The sequence below is a fragment of the Hemitrygon akajei genome, chromosome 10 (genome assembly GCF_048418815.1).
Source record: "Hemitrygon akajei chromosome 10, sHemAka1.3, whole genome shotgun sequence".
Lineage (NCBI taxonomy): Eukaryota > Metazoa > Chordata > Chondrichthyes > Myliobatiformes > Dasyatidae > Hemitrygon > Hemitrygon akajei.
In genome coordinates this window covers 57,759,227-57,785,023 of record NC_133133.1, presented here as the reverse complement: position 1 = coordinate 57,785,023, position 25,797 = coordinate 57,759,227, and the positions used below count along the sequence as shown (strand labels likewise).

At 42.7% G+C, this 25,797-nt stretch overlaps 1 protein-coding gene across 1 annotated transcript in view; it reads left to right on the top strand.

Annotated features, from left to right (window-relative positions):
- The first annotated feature begins 21,100 nt into the window (after positions 1-21,100).
- The window catches only part of pof1b (POF1B actin binding protein), a 121,517-nt gene continuing 116,820 nt past the window's right edge, over positions 21,101-25,797 (top strand). Inside the window, exon 1 of the mRNA XM_073058384.1 lies at positions 21,101-21,443. Coding sequence (XP_072914485.1) covers positions 21,249-21,443 — 195 coding nt within the window. The 5' untranslated portion in view covers positions 21,101-21,248. The remainder of the gene's footprint in view (positions 21,444-25,797) is intronic.

The window sequence follows — 25,797 nt, the reverse complement described above, 5'->3', positions numbered from 1 at the left end:
GTTTCTTTCCTGCGTCCACAGAATCGCCTGTCTGACACCCTAACTATAGAATCCCCTATCACTACTGCCTTCCTCTTCCCTTCCCTACCCTTCTGAGCCACAGGGCCAGACTCTGTGCCAGAGGCACGACCACTGTCACTTCCTCCAGGTAAGCTGTCCCCTCCGACAGTACTTAAACAGGAGTACTTATTGTAAAGGGGTACAGCCACAGGGGTACTCTCAAGTACCTGACTCTTCCCCTTCCCCCTCCTGACTGTGACCCACCTGTCTGTCTCCCGTGGCCCAGTGTGACCACTTGCCTATAACTCCTTTTTATCACCTCCTCGCTCTCCCTGACCAGACGAAGGTCATCGAGCTGCATCTCCAGTGCCCTAACTCGGTCCCTCAGGAGTTGCAGCTCGACGCACCTGGCGCAGATATGGCCATCCGGGAGGCTGGGAGACTCCAGGACTCTCCACATTTGACACCAAGCACAGTAAACTGGCCTCACACACATACAACCTCCTTTCTGTAATTAACAGAGTTAAACCTACCTCACCTCCGATATATCGCGTAACCTTGGACATACAGCTCCCAACAACAACCATCCTTCAGACACGATTCAGTGATGGGCACAACATCATACCTGGCAATCTGTAATATTGCAACAAGATCATCCACCTTATTTCTTATACTATGTGCAATTAGATACAACACCCTGAGTACCGTATTTGCTATCCTTTCTGATTCTGCATCCCTAATAATTTGATACTGTTGGCTGCAACTAAGTTCCATCACTTACCTGCCCTTCCTGAAAATCTGACTGCATGCTATCTTTACTTTTTTACCATCCATCCTGTCAATAGATAATAGACAATAGGTGCAGAAGTAGACCATTCGGCCCTTCAAGCCTGCACCGCCATTTTGAGATCATGGCTGATCATCTACTATCAATACCCGGTTCCTGCCTTGACCCATATCCCTCGATTCCCCCATCCATAAGATACCTATCTAGCTCCTTCTAGAAAGCATCCAGAGAATTGGCCTCCACTGCCTTCCGAGGCAGTGCATTCCAGACCCCCACAACTCTCTGGGAGAAGAAGTTTTTTCCTTAACTCTGTCCTAAATGACCTACCCCTTATTCTCAAACCATGCCCTCTGGTACTGGACTCTCCCAGCATCTGGAACATATTTCCTGCCTCTATCTTGTCCAATCCCTTAATAATCTTATATGTTGCAATCAGATCCCCTCTCAATCTCCTTAATTCCAGCGTGTACAAGCCCAGTCTCTCTAACCTCTCTGCGTAAGACAGTCCTGACATCCCAGGAATTAACCTTGTGAATCTACGCTGCACTTCCTCTATAACCAGGATGTCCTTCCTTAACCCTGGAGACCAAAACTGTACACAATACTCCAGGTGTGGTCTCACCAGGGCCCTGTACAAATGCAAGAGGATTTCCTTGCTCTTGTACTCAATTCCCTTTGTAATAAAGGCCAACATTCCATTAGCCTTCTTCACTGCCTGCTGCACTTGCTCATTCGCCTTCAGTGAGTGATGAACAAGGACTCCTAGATCTCTTTGTATTTCTCCCTTACCTAACTTTACACCGTTCAGATAATAATCTGCCTTTCTGTTCTTACTCCCAAAGTGGATAACCTCACACTTATTCACATTAAATGTCATCTGCCAAGTATCTGCCCACTCACCCAGCCTATCCAAGTCACCCTGTCCTGAGTCCCATCACTCTGCTTCCCACCCCCATTGCCAAGTTTGTTAAAACCTTCCCCAAAAGCTCTAACAAACCTGTCTGCAAAAATATCAGTCCCCCTCGGGTTCAGGTACAACCCGTCACTTTTGAACAGGTCATACCATCCCCAGAAGAGATCCCAATTATCCAAGAACCTGAAGCCCTGCTCCCTGCATCAGCTTCTCAGACACGCATTTATCTGCCAAGTCATTCTGTTTTGTATCTCACTGGCGCGTGACACAGGCAGCAATCCAGAAATTACTACCCAGGAGGTCCTGCTTCTCAGCTTTCTACCTAGCTCTCTAAATTCCCTTTTCAGGACCTCATTCCTTTTCCTTCCTATGTCACTGGTACCAGTATGTACCAAGACATCTGGCTGCTGTCCCTCACTTTGCAAAATTTTGTGGACGTGATCTAAGATATCCCTGACCCTGGCACCTGGGAGGCAACGTACCATCCGGGTGTCCTGTTCACGTCCACAGAATCTCCTGTCTGTTCCCCTCAATATTGAGTCCCCTATCACTACTGCTCCCTTCTTCTCTCTCTTTCCCTTCTGCACCAAGGACCCATGCTCAGTGCCTATAACCCGGTTGCCGTGGCATTCTCCCGGGAGGTCATTCCCCACAAAAGTATCCAAAGGGGTATACTTGTTTTTGAGGGGAATGGCCACAGGGGTGCTAACAGTCTATTTCCATTTCTCCTGACAGTCACCCAGCTACTCACCTGTATAGTGGGTTCATAAAGTAGCAGTGGGAATTCTTTAGTGGTAACTCAATAATATTGACCTAGGTAGGAGGAGACCTCCGCTAATGATATGGCTTATTTCCGCTCACGAATCACTGCACTTTTGTTCTTCACCTTTTAAATCTACTCTTCATCTTTTTTCCCCAGTCTTGCTGAAGGATCTAAGCCCTAAACCTTGCCTGCACTTATTCCATGGATGCTGCCTGGCCTGCTGAGTTCCTCCAGCATTTTGTGTGTGTTAGTTGTGCTTTAGGTAGCCTGTTTTCCTACAGCAATTTTCTCCCTGGCTCATTGCTAGTGTACAGTGGATTCAACTAGCCCTTTAGTTCAAGAAGGAGTTTTCCCCGCTCTGTCCCCTCCCCACTCTGTCCCTCTCCACGCTGACCCTCTCCACACTGTCCCCTCCCCGCTCTGTCCCTCTCCACATTGACCCTCTCCACACTGTCCCCTCCCCGCTCTGTCCCCTTCCCACTGTGTCCCTCCCTGCTCTGTCCCTCCCCATTCTGTCCCCTCCCCACTCTGTCCCCCCCGCTCTGTCCCCTCCCCACTGTGTCCCTACCCGCTCTGTCCCCTCCCCGCTCTGTCCCCTCCCCACTGTGTCCCTCCCCGCTCTGTCCCTCCCCGCTCTGTCCCCTCCCCGCTCTGTCCCCTCCCCACTGTGTCCCTCCCCGCTCTGTCCCTCCCCGCTCTGTCCCCTCCCCGCTCTGTCCCCTCCCCGCTCTGTCTCTTCCATGCTCTGTCCCCTCCCCGCTCTGTCCCCCCCGCTCTGTCCCCTCCCCACTGTCCCCTCCCCACTGTGTCCCTCCCCGCTCTGTCCCCTCCCCACTGTGTCCCCCCCGCTGTCCCTCCCCGCTCTGTCCCCCCCCGCTCTGTCCCTCCCCGCTCTGTCCCCTCCCCACTCTGTCCCCTCCCCACTGTGTCCCTCCCCGCTCTGTCCCCTCCCCACTGTGTCCCCCCCCCCGCTGTCCCTCCCCGCTCTGTCCCCCCCCCGCTCTGTCCCTCCCCGCTCTGTCCCCTCCCCACTCTGCCCCCTCCCCACTCTGTCCCCTCCCCACTGTGTCCCTCCCCGCTCTGTCCCCTCCCCACTGTGTCCCCCCCCGCTGTCCCTCCCCGCTCTGTCCCCCCCCGCTCTGTCCCTCCCCGCTCTGTCCCTCCCCGCTCTGTCCCTCCCCGCTCTGTCCCCTCCCCGCTCTGTCCCCTCCCCACTCTGCCCCCTCCCCACTCTGTCCCTCCCCACTCTGCCCCCTCCCCACTGTGTCCCTCCCCGCTCTTCCCCCTCCCCACTCTGTCCCCTCCCCACTCTGTCCCTCCCCACTCTTCCCCCTCCTCACTCTGTCCCCTCCCCACTCTGCCCCTCCCCGCTCTGCCCCTCCCCACTCTGTCTCCTTCCATGCTCTGTCAGCTTCCCCACTCTCGCTCCCCTCCACAATACACATCAAGTATTCAAACTCTCTTAATGTTATCACAACACCATAACTCAAACAAGTGGCTTTTAACAACAGAGAGGCAAATGCAATGTTAGCAATCATTTTGAGGGGACCAGACTATGAAAGGATGTATATAAGGATGTAATGTTAAAGCTTTATAAGGCATTGGTCAGACTGCATTTGGGTTATTGTGAGCAGTTTTGGGCCCCTTGTCTAAGAAAGGGTGTGCTGGCATTGGAGTGGGTCCGGAGGATATTCATGAGAATGATCCTGAGAATTAAAGGGTTACCATATGAGGGGTGTTTGATGGCTTTGGGCCTGTATTCACTGGAATTTAGAAAAATGATGGGAGATCACCTTGAAAACTATTGAAAAGCCTAGAGAGAGTAGATGTGGAGAGGATGTTTCTCTCGTGGAAGAGTCTAAGACCATAGGGTATATCCTCAGAATAGAAACAAAGAAGAGGAGGAAGTTCTTTAGCCAGAAGGTCGTGAATCTGTTGAATTCATTGCCAAAGACAGCTGTGGAGGCCAAATAATTGGGTATACAGCGGAGATTGATAGGTTCTTAATTTGTAAGGGTATCAAAGGCTATAGGGTGAAAGCAGGAGAATGGGGTTGAGACGGTTAATAAATCCATGATGAAATGGTGGAGCAGGCTTGATGGGCCAAATGGCCTAATTCTGCTCCCATGTTCTATGGTCTAAAACAAGGGGTTGAAAAAAAGATATCACTTTTGGTTTAGTGCTGGGGTCATCCTGGGATGTTGTGGACATTCCTGCACTGAAGAATAACAGTTTTAACTTGTGTGACACCTGTCTAAAGCCAGTTCTCTGCCCTGGATTCCACGGAATTGTTTAAGTGCAGTCTGGGCAGGCACCACATTTGGGATCCAGATCAAGTTGGCAAACTGGATCCAAAATCAATTTGGTAATAGGAGATAGAGGGTGACGATGAAGGATTAGTTTTGCAACTGGAAGCGTGTGATTGTGTCAATGGAATCAATGCTGGGATCCTTGCTCTTTGCTGTAGCATCATAGAGAGATATCACATGAATGGAGACCCTTCATCTCACTTGTGTATGACAATCAACCATTTGCTATATTCAGTACAACTTTGATATGAATGTACAGATACAATTAGTAAGTTTACAGATAACTTGATGATTGGTGTCAGTGAGGAGGGAATTCTTGAATAGTGATCAGTTGGTAAAAGGAATGGTAAATTGAATTTAATCCTGATAAGAATCATGTGATGCATTTTGTGGGATATAGTGAGGATAGGACATGCACCATGAAGATCCCAAAACTCATGAATATTATTCAGATGTTACATGCTCTACAAGTGTGCCAAGATTTGACAAGGTGAGTTCCTCTTAGTCAGAGACTTGTGCGATCATTGATTTCAGGAGAGACTGCTATCTCATGAGGCTCTTTTACATTTTTCTCTAAACTTTTCAGACATTGCTGTGAGTTTATAGCCTATTTTATGGCTAAAGCCGGCTTCTTTTCTACATTATGTTCTAGTTGTTTGATGCCTTCAAATTCTTGCTGCTTCTCATAATCACCTGAGCCACCTGGTCTGCACTTATCAGAACTTAGACTTGTACAATACTGTCCCTAGTACATTGTCTGTATGTCTTGGTATCAGGAATAGTGGGTGGTGGGGTGGGGTGAAGTTCAAAGGGACGCAGCACAGTAAAAAGTTTCAAATGGAAAATTACTGCAGCTATGTTCCAATATTGACATGAACTACCCGGTAAATATTCATTTATTAGCATGACCCCGCTCCACTTCGGCCCTTCAACTGACTGTCTGTCTTATTGTTTTTCCATCCTTCCATTCGACTCTTTCTTCTCTACTTCCCTGTCTTCAAAACCAAGTGCTGATAAAAGGGATCAGTAGTGTAACGTGCTCAATGTTGGCATAGATGGTGTGGGCTGATGGGTCAGTTTCTCTGCTACACAATTCTATGAAGTTAAAATAATGACGATGCATGAACACTGTGGAAGTGCTAAAAAAAAATCTGAAGATTTATAAATTGGGAGCGTGGTGTAGTTTCCTTCAGGAAATGAGCTGCCTTAACCAGTCAGTAATCTGCACAGCTTGTGCTTGCCTCTTCCAGTGAGAAGGTCTGGATGGAGAATGCTTCCACCACTTCATTGGTTGTGAGTCTCTACTTCTATCCTAGATGCTGTGGGCTTTAGTGAATTGGTGTTGTAATGCCTTGTTCTGATATGTGAGGCTGCTTAGAGTCTTAGAGTGATACAGCCTTTGGGCAACTGAGTCTGTATTAGCCCTTCACTTATACTAATCCTATATTAATCCTATTTATATTTATTTATTCGCACACATTTCCATCAGCAATAAACTGATTCCACCATTCACTTACACTAGGCTAATTCACGGTGGCGAATTAATCCCTGGGATGTGGATGAACACCTGAGCACTCACCTCCCATAAAGTAACAGGGCGAATGTGAAAACTCTTTGCAGAAAATGCACAAGATCAGGATTGAACCCAGTTCTCTGGCTGTGCAAGCCAGCAGCAGCCCATAATGTGGGAGGGAATGTCAGGGTGGTGGCTGTATTCGAGGAGTGGCTGCAGAGTGAATTGTTGGAGTAGGGACTGGTGGAGAAAGACACACCCATTTACACCAATAGGTACATTTAATGTCAGAGAAATGTATACAATATACATCCTGACATTCTTTTTTCTTTACAAACATCCACAAAAACAGAGAAGTGCCCCAAAGAATGAATGACAGTTAAATGTCAGAACCCCAAAGTCCCCCCAGCTCCCCTCCCTCCCCTCCCTCCCACGCAGCAGCAAAGCGATGACACCCCTCCTCCCCCACCAGCAAAAAGCATCAGTGCTCCCAACCGAGGACTCAAGCATGCAGCCAAGCATTAAAAAAGACACAGACTGCAGTATCCCAAAGACTAATCGTTCACCCAGTATTCAACATACCACAGGCTTTCTCTCTCCCTAATGGAAAAAAAAGGTGTCCCCGTTTCACAGTGAAAGGAGAGACGTAACAAAACAACTCGCTGATTTATGATGTTAAAAGTCTTTTGCGTCACTTTTTTCTGAGCTTTGTGCCCAGAGAAGCTCGCTGCTTCTGACCTTCGATCTCCCACAACACATCAGTCGGCGATGGCGAGACCAGCCCGGAATGCACCTTCCTCCAGAGCCACGAAAATCCAGCACCCTGAAAGTGCGCTGGTCTTCCAGGCCGCATCCTTGGCATATTGAAAAGCGGCCGGTCGTGAGGCCCTGCGAGTGGGTGCCAGTTCCGTAAAGAACCAAAGTCAGCGTGTAACTCCAGGTCACGGTCTTCAAAACAACCTTAAAAGGGGGAAAAAAAAGAGAAATCAAAGATAGAAATAGAGCTTTTTCCGAAGATGCAAGCAAAGGAGCGTCGTTAGGCGCCATCGTCTCCTAGGCTCAGCCCCTCCGAAAACATCCAGGTGGAGGCTGTCTGTGTCTGCTCTGAAGGCAGAAGTGGCAAGTTGAGAGTGTGGTTGAATAAGAGTAGAATATTTGCAATGTCCTATAGCGACTGGAGGAGGAGTGTGAGACATTGCAGAGAAGTTTAGAGTGCTAACCTGACATAATTTTTGACTTTGCTGTTCAAATCAGGTTTTAAAGCCTAATTTAGATATGAAATCAAGGTTGCTTATTAACAACATAGAATTGAGTGGGGTTGTGAGGGCAATGTAGAGGTCAAGGTTATTTAGACAAGTTGAATGAGTGGACAAATAAATATGTGACAGATGCATGAATAAATGTTACATTTTAGATTTTAATAAGAAAACCAAAAGCAGGATAATAATTAAACTAGTGAGAATTAAGATACATTAATGTTTTAAATGGATCTAGTTGTCCTATACTCTCGTCACAGAAAGCAGATGTGCAAATAAAGTAAGTAGTTAGATGACAAATGGTATGCCGCCAATCATTGATTTGAGTACAGCAGCAAAGATGTTTTACTGTAATTATGCAGTCCATTTGTAAGATTACTTTATTATTATTTTATTTATTCCAGGTAGATAGCAGCACTCTTGATAGGCATACCACTCAAAACTTCACTCAGTCACCAACACTCTGATGTAGCAGTTTGTCCCAACTGCATGATGCACTGCGGCATTTCACCAAGATTCCTCAGCACCAATAGCATGGGAATACCATCAGCATGGAATAACACGCCACCCTCACTTGGAAATATATCACTGTTCCTTCACCAACACCAGGTCCAGGTTCTGGAAAGCTCGCCCTACCAGCACTGTGGCCGTAACCGTCCCTCAAGGACTGCTCACCACCACCTTTTCAAGAGCAAGGATGGGCAATTAAATGCTTATGTTCTCTTCTCATTGCTGCCACCATGAAGGTCTCACAGCAGCAGGTTCAGAAACAGTTGTTAGTCCTCAACCAACCGGCTCTAGAACCAAAGGGGATAATTACACTCAACTTCACTTGCCCCATCACTGAAATGTTCCCACAACCTCATTTTCAAAGTCTTTTCATCTCAAGTTCTCAATATTTTCTGCTTGCTTGTTTGTTTGTTTGTTTGTTTATTTATTTATTATTTCTTTCCTTTTGTTGTCTTTGCACATTGGTTGAACACCCAATTTGGTGCGATCTTTCATTGATTCCATTATGGTTATTATTCTATTATGGCTTTATTGAGAAAGCCCACAAGAAAATTAATCTCAGGGTTGTATATAGTTAGTCACTTTCTGTTATGCCACTGGCATTTAGGGCAGCAAAAAAGTTCCTCCATTTCAGTCTGTCCTTAGCCATCTTCATAATTGTGCCCCAGGTGTGGATCAGGGTCCTCATTTCTGCCTCTACCATATAGTGCCAAGTTGTCTTTGGTTTCCTGCATTTCCGCTGCCCATCAGGGGTCCAATGAAGAGCTATCTTGATGATGGAGTTGGCCCTTCTTCTCATCAATGCCAATCCATCTCCAATGTTTCCTCATGATGATTGTGGCCATGTCCTCTTGGTGACACTGGAGGAATAGCGCATGATCTTTCTTGGCCAGAAAATACAGGGGAGCTTCTGAAGGCTCATGGTGTGGAATGATGACAGCTAAGCAAGGTCCTTCTCTGTCATGTGCCAATCTTCTGACCCGCACAAGAGTGGGGACCAAACATAGATCTGGTACAGCTTCACCTGAGTTTGGACGCTGTACTTAGTTGATCCCCATATGTTGCAATGTCACTATTGTAAGTTGCAGCTTAGCACTGGATCATAGTTATATTCACTTGCTTCCCTTTCAGCCAGACTCTCATCAGCCAACTGTTGATTGGTTTCCACTCCAGCAAGCACTTCTCAATGCTTTCTTCAAAATGGAAGCTACACCATCATGGGTAGCTTCTCTTCCTGAGTATAAAACTGTTTCACCAGTTGCTGCCTTTAGTCTGCCAGACCTTGTCCACCTGCTTTCACTGAGACTCATTATACATAGGTTGTAATGACGCATTTCTGCAATTACTTGTGCTAGCTTGCCTGTGTTGTATGTGGTTCAGACATTCCAAAGAACAGTTTTGTGCTTGATCAAACCCAGATATTCTTGGGGAAACTGTCTTTGCTGGGTCAAAACACCTCCCTTTGCAATTGGATACTGGACTTCTTAATGGTAAGACCACAGTCAATTTGCGTGGGCAGCAACATTTCTTGTCCCATTACGCTGAGCACTGGAGCTCCCCATGGACGTGTGCTCAGCCGGCTGCTGTTCACATTGCTGATGCATGACTGTGTCACAGGATCCACTTAAACTGTGTCATCAAGGTTGCCGATGACAGAACAGTGGTTGGCCTTATCGAGAACAATGATGAGACCGAGTATAGGGAGGACGTGGAGCGGTGTGAGAACAACTTCAGCCTGATCATGAAGAAGACAAAGGAAATCTTTGTGGACTTCAGGAAGGTGCACAAGAACCATCTCCCTCTGCAAATACATGGCTCCTTCGTAGACAGAATTAAGTGCACCAAGTTCCTGGGAGTTCACATCACATATGACCTCACCTGGTCCCTCAACATCACCTCCCTGAACAAGGAGGCACAGCAGTGCCTCCACTTCCTAAGAAAATTGAGGCAAGCAAAGCTTGGAGCCCTTCCCCGTCATCCTAACTGAATTTTACAGGAATACCATTGAGAGCATCCTGACAAGTTGCATCTCCATCTGGTATGGGAGCAGTCAAGAATCGGACCAAAAGTCCCTACAAAGGACTGTGAGAACAGCCGGAAGAATCACAGGGTCTCCCTACTGTCCATCAGGAACATTTATTGAGAGTGCTGCATATGCAGGACCCTCAGTATTATTCGAAGTGTCACTGGTTAACCTGTTCTGCATTTAACATTCATGTACTTTAATATTTATGTGTGATTCACCTGTAAATTTTATCCTTACTTTCATAAGTTATAGTGTGCTATGTGTATTACTGTGCTTATACCCTGGTTCAAAGAAACTTCGTCTTGTTTCTAAATACAGTATGGGTACGTACGTTATATACACGTATATTTTTAAATGACAATTAACTTGACATGTCTTGACTTGATCTGATCTTGGCAGTAGCTTCCTCTTGTTTTCTCTACTGTCAGCCATGCGAATCCTGTGTGGAGACTCAGGAACACCAGGTGCGTTCAAGATGTTGGATTCATCACTGCTGTCTCTTTTTTTTTTGACCAGTCAGGGTTGTTGGCCCTGAGCTGAACCCCTGAATCTGGAGTGCCAGTGGACCATTCTATATCTGGTTTCTACCCTTTGACCTGTTTGATATGGGTGACCGTACTGGGAGTCAAAGCACAAGGCCCTGACCCCAGCCAACATAGCTCTCCAGGTCACTGAGCCTCCAAACCCGATGACAAGGTTGTGGTCCTCTTGGAGGTGACATATGTATTCCTTGAATGGTATGGGCATAAGCTGTCTGGGTATTCTCTGTGCTTATTCTAGCAGTTGAGTATAATTTGCACTTTGTGTCAGAATCATAGAATTACACAGTATGGAAAGAGGATACTTGCCCAATCCTGTTCATGCTGATCAGTGACTACCTTCTATATCATTCATATCTCCTAGCAGTTGGTTTACAGCTTCTGTCCTGGGCTATTCAAGTGCTCATTGAGGTGCTTTTTAAATGTTAAAATTTGCATATCAAGTCAATAGAGTAGACAAGTAGACAAAACAAATGTGTTAGTATTCATCAGATAGTGGAAGAAGCAGAGGTTGTCATTTTCTGAATTAACTCTTTCTGGATTGAAGTAATCAGAAGTGGACATAACAAAGGCTCTACTGATAATCTGCTAACCAGGGATTATTTCCAGTGAAGCTTTTTGTGGGATGCGGGATGCTCTTTGATAAGGCAGAAGAATCAATGCAGGCTTATGAACCTGAGCTCACTGTGTAACTTGAACTGGATGTAACTGGTTTGAAGTGGCCTAATTTAGCGGTAAAAACAAAGGAATGACATCAGAGGCTTTTCATTATTCGCAAGAGTGATGAAGTGTTGCCATCTATCACCTCAGGAGAGAGCCAATGAAAAGTGAACACAGGACAGCCCAATAAGTCAAAACAAACAGAATCAAAGTATAGCGAAAGAAGGAAAAATAATAAAAATTGATGATTTGAGAGTAAGAAGAGTGAAAACTCTGGGAAGTCTGTCAAAAAGAAGTTGCTGTGTCTGGGCAGGGAGAAGGAACCAATGAGAGTTCCCCTGTTTTGGTGGGATGAGTATATTTTGGGTGAGTTCTGGTACTAAAGGAACAAAACCATTTAGGAATTGATGACCTGGGGGTCACCATAACTTGCATGGATATTTGCATTGAAATAATAGTTAATACAATAATGTTGAGAGTTTGAATTAATTAGGATTTGTGTAGTCATTTACCTAAACTAAGTTACCGGTAGTTGACTATGGTAAGTGTCAAGAAAATGCTGACCCCTGACCCAACAAAGGGTACATTTTCCATAGAATGAAGCGAGGTTTTACCATACTGATTCCTGGCTGGAAGAACTGTTGTTTGTGGGGAGATTTGGTTGTAAAGGCCAGCAACACTCTAGTGGAGAAAAAGTGAGGGAAATTATTTGAAATGTATAAAATTCTGATAGACCTTCCCTCAGCTGAGATGGAGGGTCTAAAGATCTCAAATAAAGACTCACTCAGAGGGCGGTGAGCCTGTGGGATTCTCAAGCACAGAAAGCAGTGAGGGACAATTCACTTAATATGTTTAAAATAAGACACAGATTTTTAGAAACAAGAGGTGTTAGGAGGTATTGTGTGACAGCAAGAACTACGGAAATGAATTGATCATAACAATTCGTGCAACAGTTTAAAGAACCAAAGAGTCTACTCCTGCTCCCATCACCTACGTTTCAATCTGTTGAGTTATGACACAGAAATTCATTCATTCTATCAGATCCAATATGGGATCCCCTGAGCTCCTTTCCCCTCTTGTATTTTCCTGCAGACCTGCAATTTGTTCTTTCTCATATGCCCATTAACTTCCCATTGAATTTCCCCCCTCCCTCTTTACCTATAGAAGGGATAATTACAGAAGCCAACTACTCCAACTACTTCACAGGAAGGATGATCAAACTCCAGACATTTAAAAGACAATAATTGTCTGGACGTTGCCGTACTCTTGGTGTATATTTCCCTGTGTTTTTCACTTGTGCATCAAGAATCTCTTCTGCTAATTCACTAAATCTAAATGGTCATATGGTACGATTCATGTTTCAAAATATCTCCCAAGTACAGTAAACATCAGCAAATAAACTGAAAGAAAGCATTCTTGAAGGTAAAATGAACACCTGGAAATCCATTGCTGCACTTCAGCAGGCTACCGGGCCACTAGAAATACTAGGCATCTGCCAACGAAAACTGGATTCAATCCAATCACCAGAATTGTTTCAGTATCTCGCTAATGGCATTGGGTGGGTCACCAAATGTTTCATCCAACACCCACCTGAAACTATTTTATTTTGTGACCGATACAAGCACAAGTCAGCAACTGACAAATACAATGTGCTCCTTTTTAATCATCAATATTTAGTAAATACCAAAAAGCTAGGTCTGTTAAAACAACTTCACTTTGAGTTCACCTAGTTAACAACTGCTCTTTGCAAATTTCTTTCAATGAAGCTGATATCCCACTACAATAATGCATAAATTCTGATGCCATTGTATCTTCACATTAAGAGCTATGATGATGCATCAGCCTGAATACAGGTTAATTACTTTGCAATGAGACACTCCCTATCAAGTCACTGCTTGTTGCTAGATATTTTTTCCAATAAACCTCTCAGCGCTTGAAAGACTTTAATGAACTCTGCTACTGTTCTGTTAAAATAATATACTTGACAGTTGCTTATAGTTTCAACCCAGCCCAATTTCATATTTTGTTCCCTCAATACCTTTGTGTGTCATAATTGCTATCTCTAGAATTCCTTGCAATCTCAGACTAATCCTGCTGTACTTGGAGAGTTATATAACCTTTGTAGTGTTCAATTATGCTGATGTCGAGCAAAACGTATGGAACAGGAATTTTTATGTTTTGTCTCCTAAACTTCAAGTGAATCAAAATCGTAAGTTAATTTTCAATGCCAGTAATATCCATTGAATGAAACCACTGAAGGAGTGTGATGGTTGGAATTATTGGCATGTTTCTTTAAAAGCCCAGTGAAAACACTAAATTAATAGCAGATTGTAGCCTCTTTTATTTACTTTATAATAGCATATGCATTCAAAATATCATATTCTTATTCACTATGTGAAGGTGTTCATGAAAATGATAGGAATATTTGAGTTGACAGCAAAAATGTCAGTGGAAACTGTTAGAGTAATTTTTGGGTTTAGGCCATTAACACGTAGTACCGTAGATTCCGGACTACAGAGCGCACCTGATTAAAAGCCGCTGGCTCTAATTTTAGAAATAAAATCAATTTTTTAATTGTAAATGCCGCACCGGATTTTAGGCCGCACCGCTACTTTTAAATATACATACGTATCGGTAACACAAATTACGTTGCATATACTTTTTTACTGAACAGCACGAACAACATTCCAATATCTCCTAGCGACTGGTAAAAATATATATACTGCAGCCTACCAGGAAAAGTTATTGATCGCCTTTAACTTAAAAGCAGCGTTTTCGCTCGGGTCTGACGCGCTTGCGTAACGCGATCGGGTCTAATCGGGTCTGACGCGCTTGCGTAACGCGATCGGGTCTAATCGGGTCTGATGCGCTCGGGTCTGACGCGCTTGCGTAACGCGATCGGGTCTAATCGGGTCTGACGCGCTTGCGTAACGCGATCTGGTCTAATCGGGTCTGATGCGCTCGGGTCTGACGCGCTCGGGTCTGACGCGCTTGCGTAACGCGATCGGGTCTAATCGGGTCTGACGCGCTTGCGTAACGCGATCGGGTCTAATCGGGTCTGACGCGCTCGGGTCTTGCTTTTCTTCGAGTATTTTCCATGTTGATGAGGGTGAGTACAAATGACTGATTTACAATAATTTAATTGTGAAAGTGCGCTTGATTTATCGTACAATTTCATTGGACCTCTGTGAACTACTCATCAATTTTATTGGTCTACTGTTACGAGGCAAAATGTTTACGAGGCGGCATGAAAAAAAACCATGTATTAGCCGCTCTGGATTAAAGGCCGCAGAGTTCAAAGCTGTTCAAAATGTGGGAAAAAAGTAGCGGCTTATAATCCGGAATCTACGGTAAATGGTTTCAGCCACCAGTCTTCTGTTCCTTGACAATGCATTTCCTAAAAGCTGTGAAGATGCTGTTGGTGAGAAGGTGTGAGGTTTGCATGCAGTTTCAAAGACAGCATTATCTATACTCTGTAAATATGGATTGTTCTTCATGTTAAGCATGTAAAATACCAAATAAGTGTATCGTGGATTCAGTTTGGAACAATGGATTCCTGAATACCAGTCCAGATGCTGCTGGCACTGGTGGGATGGACGTAATCGGGAGGTGTGAAGTTTGTATGTAGCTTCAAAAGAAAGCATTGTCTATACTTTGTAAATATGGAATTGTCCTTTGTGTGTATGTGTAGCAAATAAATATCAAGCCCCATGTTGGGCAGCAGACCTTTCCACCGAAAGCACCTCTGTCTGTATGATGCCTACTGAACCTCGTTTTTTTGAATAAAGAAGCTGCTTTGTATCTACCAGTAACTCTCTCTCTCTCTCTCTGGTGATTTCATCCACGCAGTAACGGAAACTACCAAACATTTTTGTTATGTACATGGCTTGCTGTGTGGTATATTGCCTATAGCACAAAATGGAAGTATCCTTGTTAGAGATGTATCATGATAAGTATCTCCTCGAGATTTTTTGATAGGATTACCAACAAGTAATATGAGAACATTTTCATACAGGCAAAATGATTAACCAAATCAGACAGATTCTAACATGCTAAACATTATGTTTATTTGTAAATTCTTTCATCAAAGGCAGATGTGAAAGAATTAGCACAGTTTCTGTAAAACTTTTAATTATACACTATCAACAGTTGTGACATTTTCCAGAATCTTTAATTTTCCTATAATATTCTGCTTTTTTTTCTCTGGCTCAGCTTCAATTGTTGAAGAATGAACGTATCTCTACAGTTTACATAGATGCCAAAACAAACAATAGGATAGTTTTGGATCTGGGAAGGTGTCCTGACAAAACCATTCATGGCTAGAGGCACATTTCCTCTGGTCAGAAAGTATTTGTGATTTGACTGCAAATGGGACATGTTTGGACAACTTAGCCCAAGCAGAGACCATGGTACAGCAGCTTAAGGCAAAATATCACATCTGAACCAAACATTTTGGGAGATGCTGAAATCTCTAATTCATAAAACACTTTAACAAAGCCAGTATAAAACATATCAGTCGAATTAATTAAAGTGTATGAAGTGTAATTCAAACATGGAACACAGAACATAGCATAACACTGCACAATACAGCCCACTATGTTGTGCCAACCCTTTAACCTACTCCAACATCAAACTAACCCTTCCCTCCCACATAGCCCTCCATTTTACCTATCAGAGAGCCCCTCAAATGCTGCAAAGGTATCTACCTCCACCACCATCCCTGGCAGTGCATTCGATGCACCTACTGCTCCTACTGTAAAAAAAATACTAGCTCTGACATCCCCCCATACCCTCTTCTTTCCTCCAAACACCTTAGAATTATGACCCCTTATATTAGCCATTTCCACCCTGGGAAAAAGTCTCTGACTGTCCACTATCTATCCCTCTTATCATCTTGTATACCTTTATTAAGTTCTCTCTCATCGGTTGCTCAGAATCTGCTTGTTTTGGAGAGCATATCTTATGAGGAGAGGGTGGCTCTTATTTTTCACTCTCACCTCAGTAGATTACATTCCATCCAAAGCTTTGAATGTGTTATCAGTTAACTACTTCTGTCCTGCTGTGGCTTTTCTATCTTTAAAACCATTATTTCCTCAAATGATTTCCTTGCAAACACTACTGTTCTATCTTCACCATTTCACTTTTTAAAAGTCCTGTAAAGTATTGATGCCTTATAATTATACTTTCATTCTCCCAAATAATATTCAACTAGCAGGTTGCTCTCCCTGGCTGATATTCTAATGATTATTTAACAGTACAGGAGCAGTTCAGTCCTCTTATTGTGATTTGAGGGAGCTTACCATGTGCAAAATAAACTGACACACCTGTTTATGTAGTAAATGGTATGCATTACGGAAAGTTATTTGCATGATGTGAGTTTTGAAGTCTCAGATTTTATGAAACACTCTATAAAGTGCTTATCTTGCATGTCATCTTTAATGGGAAGTCCATGATTCTGTCCTCTATAATTTATCTTCTCCCTTTATGACACATTCCTTAATTGGGTCCCTATTTATTAACCACATGATATTCCTTTATCCTGAAGCAAAACTTATACATCAAAGGCATATGATACAACTCTACTGACTTCAGGGCATTTCTTACAAACTGTTTATTCCAGGAAAGCCTGGATGAATCAAGTCTTTCTCCATTATCATGTTATTAAACCTTTTCTCCTCCAAACATCCATAAACTTCCAATATGAACCCCATGGACCTTTATTGCTGCACCTTAGGCTAACATCAAAAAGTAAAGTATTTTATTCAATCTTAAACTGAAGATCTGATCCTCGACCAGCACAGTGGTGCAGTGCCTAATGCTGCTGCCTCATATTTCCAGAGACACAGATTTGATTTGCTTCTTCTCCTGACTTTTAATGGCGGTTGGCAGTCCAACTTAAAAGTGCATTACCACCACCAATTGGACTGGAGTGTGGTGTAGAGAGTTGGGAAATAAAACCCCTAATAGTTCTTTATCAAACAAAAACTAAATTACCCCCAAAAGCCCTAAAGATTGTAAACAATTAAAGACAATATTGAGAATTAAAGTCACTTCCATAACTTAGTAAAGTTTTTAAACTGAAACTATCAAACCTCAAAGACAGTAGTGAAGCCTGCATTTGCTTTCTTTCAACCTCATATGCTTCACATCGTAAAATAATGTGTTCAACTGTTTCATAATGACAACAAAACCTACACACCCCAGAGACATGTTTTCTAAGATATAAGGAATAATTAAGCATTGTATTCCCAATTCTAAGTTGAATCAATATAATTCCTTCCCTTCTTTTACCCTCTTCTCCATCAATCCAACAGTTTTATGTATTCTGTATGCTGTCTCCCCTTATCCTACAAGTCTTGCCATGTTCCCCAATTCTTAGCTCCACCAACTCCATAGCTTCTGATTTGCTAAATGTAAGATCTATATCCACAGTTGAATTTTAAGAGCTTTTTTTGGCCAAATAATCAGTGCACTCATTCCCCTCACCGCCTCTAGAGTTGGCTGCCCTCAAAAACTGAGTGTTTCTGCAAGAAGGGTACTAGTGAGGGAGGCCGTCGAGAGACCTATGACAACTCTGGAAGATTTACAAGCTTCAGTGGCTGAGATGGGAGAGATTGTGCATACAACAACTGTTACCCGGGTGCCTCACCAATTTCAACTTTATGGGAAAGTGGCAAAGAGAAAAAAAACTCAACGTGAAATGTCGGCTAGAGTTTGATAGAAGGCACGTGCGGGACTCTGAAATCAGCTGGGAGAAGGTTCTATGGTCTGATGAAACCAAAATTGAGCTTTTTAGCCATCAGACTAAACACTATATTTGATGTAAGCCAAACACTGCGTATCATCAAAAACACACTATCCCTACTATGAAGTGTGGTGTTGTAGCCAAATCCACACAAGAATAGCTTAAAACAACAAAGTTAATGTTCTGGAGTGGCCAAGTTAGAGTTCAGAGCTCAATCCCATTGAGAATTTGTGGCTGGACTTGAAAAGGGCTGTTCAGTCATGATCCCCATGCAATCTGACAGTGCTTGAGCAGTTTTGTAAAGAAGGGGGAAAAATTTCAGTGTCCAGATGTACAAAACTGATAGAGACCTATCCACACAGGTTCAAGGCTGTGATTGCTGCCAAAGGTGCATCTTCTAAATACTGACTTGAAGGGTTAAGTAATTATGCAATCTATCATTTTGTGTTCAAATATTGTAATAAATGCAGACCTATTTGTAGAAATTTTTCACTTAGACATTAAAGTGTCTTTTCTGTTGATCAGTGTCAAAAAAGCCAAATTAAATCCACTGTGATTCAATGGTGTAAAACAATAAAACATGAAAATTTCCAAGGGGAGTGAATACTGTTTATAGGCACTGTGGATGCTATCTTTTTGCCAAGTAAAGTCTTCAAACATAATGTCTTCTCACACTGTTTCTTATCTTTACAAATGACTGACACATTACCTCTTAAAGTATAAGCACAATCTATATTCTCTACCTCTGTGACACTTCACACACTCTAGATCTTTTCAATGATTTCAGGTTTCCTGGCCCCATCTTATTTTTACTATGGATGTCTAGTCCCTGTACACTTCCACCATCCCCCCAACCCCACCAGGAAGGCCTCAAAGCTCTCCGTTTTTTTTTCTGAGACCAGACCTAACCAGTTCCCCTCCACCATCACCCTCCGCCTAGTGGAACTTCTCCTCACTCTAAATAATTTCTCCTTTGGCTCCTCCCACTTTCTTCAAACAATGGTGTAGCTGTGAGCACTCACATGAGTCCTAGCTATGTCAGCCTGTTTGTCAGCTGTGTGGAACAGTCTATGTTCACAGCCTTTACCTATGCTACATCGGTAACTGCAGTGGTGCTGTTTCCTGCACCAGTGCTGAACTCATTGACTTCATCTACTTTGCCCCCAATTTCCACCCTGCCCTCAAATTTACCCGGTTCATTTCCAACACCTCCTTCCCCTTTCCCAATCTACACTCTCTATCTCTAGAGACAGCTTATCCACCTATGTCTAATATAAACCCACGGACTCTTGCAGCTATCTGGACTATACCTCTCCCCATCCTGTTACTTGTAAAAACGCCATCTCCTTCTCTCAATTCCCCTGTCTCCACTACATTTGCTTTCAGGATGAGGCTTTTCATTCTAGAACGAAGGAAATATCCTCCTTTTTCAAAGAAAGGGGCTTCCCTTCCTCCACCACCAGTGCTCCCCTCACTGCATCTCTTCCATTTCATGCACATCTGCTCTTCCCCATCCTCCCACCACCCTACCAGGGATAGGGTTCCTCTTGTCCTCACCTACCACCCCACCAGCCTCCACATCCAGTACATAATTCTCTGAAACTTCTGCCATCTCCAACGTGATCCCACCACCAAGCACATCTCCTCCACTACACCTCCCCCCTCACTACTATTCAGGGCCCCAAACAGTCCTTCCAGGTGAGGTGACACTTCACCTGTGAGTTTGTTGGAGTCATTTACTGTCTACGGTGCTCCCAGTGTGGCCTCCTGTATACCGATGAGACCTGATGTAGATTAGGAGACAGAAAAAGTGGGATCTCCCAGTGGCCACCCATTTTAATTCCACTTCCCATTCTGCTATGTCTATCCGTGGCCTCCTCCGCTGTCGTGATGAGGCCACACTTAGGTTGGAGGAGCAACACGTTGTATTCCGTCTGGTAGACTCCAACCTGATGGCATGAACATCAATTTCTTGAACTTCAGGTAATGCTCCCCCCACACTATTTCCCATCCCCCTTTCCCTCTCTCACCTCATCTCCTTGCCTACCCATTGCCTCCCTCTGGTGCTCCTCCTCCTTTTTCTTTCTTCCATGGCCTTCTGTCTCTTTAACCAATCAATTTCCCAGCTCTTTACTTCATCCCTCCTCCTTCATGTTTCATCTATCTCTCCCCTCCTCTCACCTTTTAAATCTACTCCTCAGCTTTTTATCTTCCAGTTGTGCCAAAGGGTCTCTGCCTGAAACATTGTTCAAATAGGTTAAAGTTTACAGGCCAAATTACAAAGAAAGCCCAATTGTCCTGAGTGAATACATGAAAACATCAAGAAATTTGTAAATCTGCTTCTTGAACAGAAATGAACAGAATCTACTCATCATTCAAGCACTGTATTACCTCTTCCTTCCTTGACAAATATTGTATCAACTAGATTGAACCTAAATTAACATTTTAATTAATGGCAGTCAAAAAATTGCAGTTTCATTTTAAATGTAAACTTGGGTGAATTATGTAGCATTTCCTAGTGAGTGACACATGGTTTTTGTTTTTCTGCTATGATGAGATGAAACCACTTTGTGAACATTTGGTCTTTAAGACTCCCCTGAATTGTCAAATTTATATTAACTTTATATATTGCAATTCATATTCCAAGGCACATTGTGGGCAGCTCATAACAATCTGATAATGAAAGGATTAGCAGGTTAATTGGTCATTGTAAATGGCCCCAAATTGATTAGGCTAGGATTAAACCGGGGGTTGTTGGAGTAATTAGGGCTGAGTCCGCGCTGTATCTCAATTACAGCAATCACTAAATAAACAAACAGCTACCTTAAAATAGGTCAAAGAGACAGATTCCGGGAAGGCCTTTAAAGGAAGAAATTTTCTTTTACTCGGATTAGACATTATTAAAAACTCACGAGTTGAAATATTTACAGACCTGTTAGATTTTCGACCGTCTAGGAAATCAGGAGATTAAAAATAGGTACTTATGTTCTTCATTCAGGTCTGGCTTGAGTGGAATGGGGCGTGATGCGAAACAAGCGACACCGCCCTGTGAGGTATCTGCAGATGACTGTCACTCAGAGTCCGGTAAAGGTGTGTCTCTCCTCGGCACACCCATGCCTTGGAAAGTTATGCACTCTGTGCTCCGTCGACGTTACCTTTCGCTCCTGTCCTAGTCCTAGGTTCTGTGTGGGGTAGCCAATCGCCCCTTCGCAAGCCGGTTTTCCAACATGGCACTGCGAATGCGACCAGGAAGTTCGTCCAGCGTCTCGGAAAGTTCGTATTACGAGAGTATCGAGCGCGCCAGTTCTCCGAGACCCGTGTTCAACATGCAAGAGCAGAAGCAGTACATCGCCGTTGGTAGTCCCACCGGCAGCATCACCAGGGTAATCCGACAGGGCGGAGGTCCCCAGATCATCGAACGGGTGAGGCAACTGTTGAAATGCAGCTGCTATTACCATTGAGGGGCTTACTTGAATAAAATGGTGTTTCAATAGACCGCGCATCGTTCTTTAATGTTAACGGGTTCCTTTGTACATATGTCTGTTACACAGATTTTGAAAACTTTTTATAACTTGTCAATATGTGGTGAAAACAGACGGTTAATATGATTGGCTGAATAAACAGGGCGATTCACCTGTGTGGGGTGACAAGTCTGCCTCTACAGGCTGATCATAGTTAACTTTTTGTTGCCAGTGATGATAAACATGATTGACTCTCGCTTCTCCGATTTTGTTTTGGTTCTTTTGCTTACACTTGTAAACTTCCTGGTGTATCCTTCTCTCCTTCCCTAAATTCTTCAACCTCTTTCCAAAGCGAATAGTGTATCAAATATCTACTGCTAAAATTGCTACATTACTGGGTTTACTGAGGTATTATAAAAGTCAAACCCTGTGGTGTAGGAACAATTATAAGGCAAGGTTCCAGTAAGTAATTTTGTAATTTCAATATCTATTTGGAATTGCCTTTCTATCCACCAGTTCCATGTATGAACACATTTTAAGAACTGGACCACACTGCCTATTGGTATTTGGGAAATGGCTTCCGATTAGTTTCTCTTTTCATGGAAAAAAAACTGGGCAGTTTTGACCTAATTGGAGTAATAGAAGAAAAGTCAATGTGAAGTGACGGTCTTTTAGTGTCTGCTTGTTTTGAGCTGTTACTAAAGTATAATCTTTAATCTCTTGCTGATCAACCCTGTAAGTGACCTGGTCAAATTAATACCTTTAGACCTCCAGGTGGACCAAACTGTTTGTTTAAAATTAATCCTTGTTCTTGAGGAATTAAAGAATTTGATCTGATTTGCCCAGAACTGATATTGAGTTAGAAAGTGAGCACTGTTGTGCAAATAAAACTTTGCATGTAATATTAATTAGGGCTAGTATGCTGCATCATTTAATTCTATCAATCATTGTCTTTCCTCTGGTATCTGGGGAATAGCCTAATCTGGTCTGATTTCTTTATTTTCTCTCAGCACTACTGTGCATTGTAAAATTACAGACATTTTGATTCCTGATATAATGAGACTGATTAAATCATTATGAAACAGGAAGAATATCTTAAGCCACTGGTCGCTGTTGTTGCTCCATTGACAATCACTGCTCAGATCTTTGCTCAGAATTTTTATTCTGTTTACTTTTATCTGTATCCACAATGGCTTGCTGACTGACTTGGCATTTTGTTAGATTTAATACTTCAAGGGCATCTTCTTTCCTCTTCAGTCCTGAATAAGGGTCTCTGCCTGAAACATTGACTGTTTATTCATTGTCATAGGTGCTTCTTTGCCTGCAGAGTTCTTTCAGCATTTTGTGTTACTTTAGATTTCCAGTATCTGTATACTTGTGTTTTTAATATTTCATTACCTGCTTTTATAATATTTGGTACCCAAGACTAACCCTACAGCATTTTTTCTAGTTATTGAGAGGTGATTTTTTTAAAAAATTACCCTGGGGTTATGGTGCTGGAATTCAGAATCCACAAAATAAGGAAGCTACTAGAGAGGGTAGACAGTGTCTTTCTTCCTTTAATACCTTCTGTAGCAGAAATAGAAAAGGGAGCATTGGAAGTTTGAAGAAATAGTATCTTTGGAGGCACAGCAGAACAAGTATCTCAATGGGAACAATAGATTAATATTCCAGTATGACACCATTCAGAACTTTGAAGATATCTGTGTTTATTCATGGAACAGTTGCATCAGTTATGTACACTGTTTCATCCTTCAGTGATGTTTTATGCACTGTCCAAGTGGCTTTTCCCTGGCTTTAATGCACTATCAGCAGATTTAGAAGAAGTCTCTTCATCATACTGGACCATTGAATTCATGTGCAGTTTCACCAGCCTTTTTCCGGTCAAACCAAATGCTTTTCTATTTATCCATTCTTTTACTCAAGAATAAGAAGAAATCATTGTTGGGTCAGGCATTATGATTAGGAATCAAGGGGTAGGGGCAGGTGAGGGAATTTAAGATGATGGTGAATGTCTAAAGGATAGGGAAACTAGAGTTTAGGATGCATGTTTTACTGAATCAAATATCCTGTTCTGAATTATTAAACTTTATAAAAGATGGTTGATTGTAGAGCTCCCAGGTTTCACTTAATGTATTATGTACACAGATCCATTTTCCTTTCTGGTATAAAATATTTTTTCATACCATTAGAAGAAAAGTGTGGCTTTTCCTCCTGAATTGATCAATATTTGTCACTTAATATATCTGATTATTCTTTTTCTGTGATTTGTGAGACTTTGTTGCACCGAAGCTGCTTGTTGCATTTCCCTATGTTGTCATTGTGTTTGCACATTAGAAACGGATCATTTGCTCTGTCGTGGCAAGACATTGCCAGGTAAACAAGAAAAGGTTCAGAAATGTTCTGGTAGAAATTACTTTCCCACGAAATGTGAATCCTTTGGCTAGGACTGTTCAAAATGGAGAAGGATCATTTGGGATGGGGCTGAGAAGCTCAAGTCCATGCATCAGAAAGTACCGTGTAGATGCTGGGAATGGTGTACCAGTTCTGAAATTCCCACCAACTTATGCTGAGTATGCCTATCTCTCATTAGCTTCATCAATTGCCTCAGAACGCACAGAACTAGATTAGAAGCAAGTCATCCTCAATCCTGGAGCATTCTCATCTTTTCTAAAAAGACAAAAGTAATTCATCAGCTGTATGCAATACACAAAATGCTGAAGAAACTTAGCAGGCTAGGCAGCATCTGTGGAAAAGAGTGAACAGTGGATGGTTTAAGCCGAGACCCTTCATCAAGATGAAGGGCCTTGTCCCAAAATGTTGTCTGTTCACTCTTCTCCATTGATGCTGAGTTTCTTTAGCATTTTTTGTGTTGCTTGGGGTTTCCAGCATCTGCAGATTTTCTCATGCTTGTCATCAGCTGTAAAGTGTTTTGATAAGTTGAGGCTAGGAAAGCCATTATATGATTAAATTTTAGTATTATCTGTCCCCATGGCTCTTTATTGTTATAGATGGTATAAGTTACAAAATAACGTTGATGGGTCAGAAGAATTTAGTTATGTACTTGCTGTTGTTGAAGGAAACAATGTAGCAATATAAAACTGCGGCAATAATTTACATCCCAAGGTTGAGTTTGAAGAATAATAGGAATAGTTGCTTGGGCCTTGTGGATGTCCAATGTGTTATAGCCCAATGACCACCTCATCAGCTGCAGCACTGTTACAACCTGAAAGTGAGCTGAAGAATTGGGAAGTGGTTCCAAAACTTTGAGCCACGTTTATGTGAAGATGCAAAGATAAATTTGTTTACAGCAGCGTCACAGGCATATAGCATTGTATAAGCAGCATTCACAAGAAAAAGCATAAATCCTGCACAATTTTTAAACAAAAAAATAATTTGAACAAAAAATCCAAGTCCACTTTAGTACAAACCAATCAAAGTGATTATAGTGTTTCTAAACTGGGTGATTGGCATTTTGCCGGTTGGTTGAAGAACCAAATGGTTGAAGCAAAGTAGAAGTAGCTGTTCTTGAAACTGATGTGGGACTTTCTTCTGCCCGACGGTAGTGTGAAAATGACATGGGTCCAGATGATGGGTAGTCTTTAATGATAATATCCTGTGGACACTACCGATGGTGGGGCGGGACCTGCCCAAGGTATATTGATAATATCCATTTTATGCCTCAAATGTTTGATAGTACATAACTTTCCTCCATTATACTCAAGTTGAATTGCTTGAAGCTGATGAAAACCATTGCTCTGGTACAATTATTTTAAAATAATGAAACCTCCTGTGGATGGGGGAGGAACTTGGAGGAATTTACAAGCCAGCAATTTCCAACATGATGTATGAACATTATATTTACCAATGAGATCTTAGTGGAAGTAATTAACAGCTTTTTGTTTCTCTGGGAAATCTTTGCAGAATGGGCTCTCCTGTTGACACAAATTCATATCTATTTTATGGAAATACATTTCATGCATAGTGCCAATTAGAATGATTATTTGCTGATATAATTTAAGCACACATTTTTAACTCTGAAGAATGTATTGGCATTACTTCAAACAGGGTAGTTTAATAGTGGGTGTTTCCAAAAGCAACTCAGTACACTAAAAGCAAATTGTTTGCAATTCCAGTGGACAATAACCTGAAAAAGAGAGACAAAAACAATCACGAGGAAATCTGCAGATGCTGGAAATTCAAACAAAACACACAAAATGCTGGTGGAACACAGCAGGCCAGGCAGCATCTATAAGGGGAAGTGCTGTCGACAAAACAATCCCTATCTTACCCCTTTAAATAACGACTAACATTT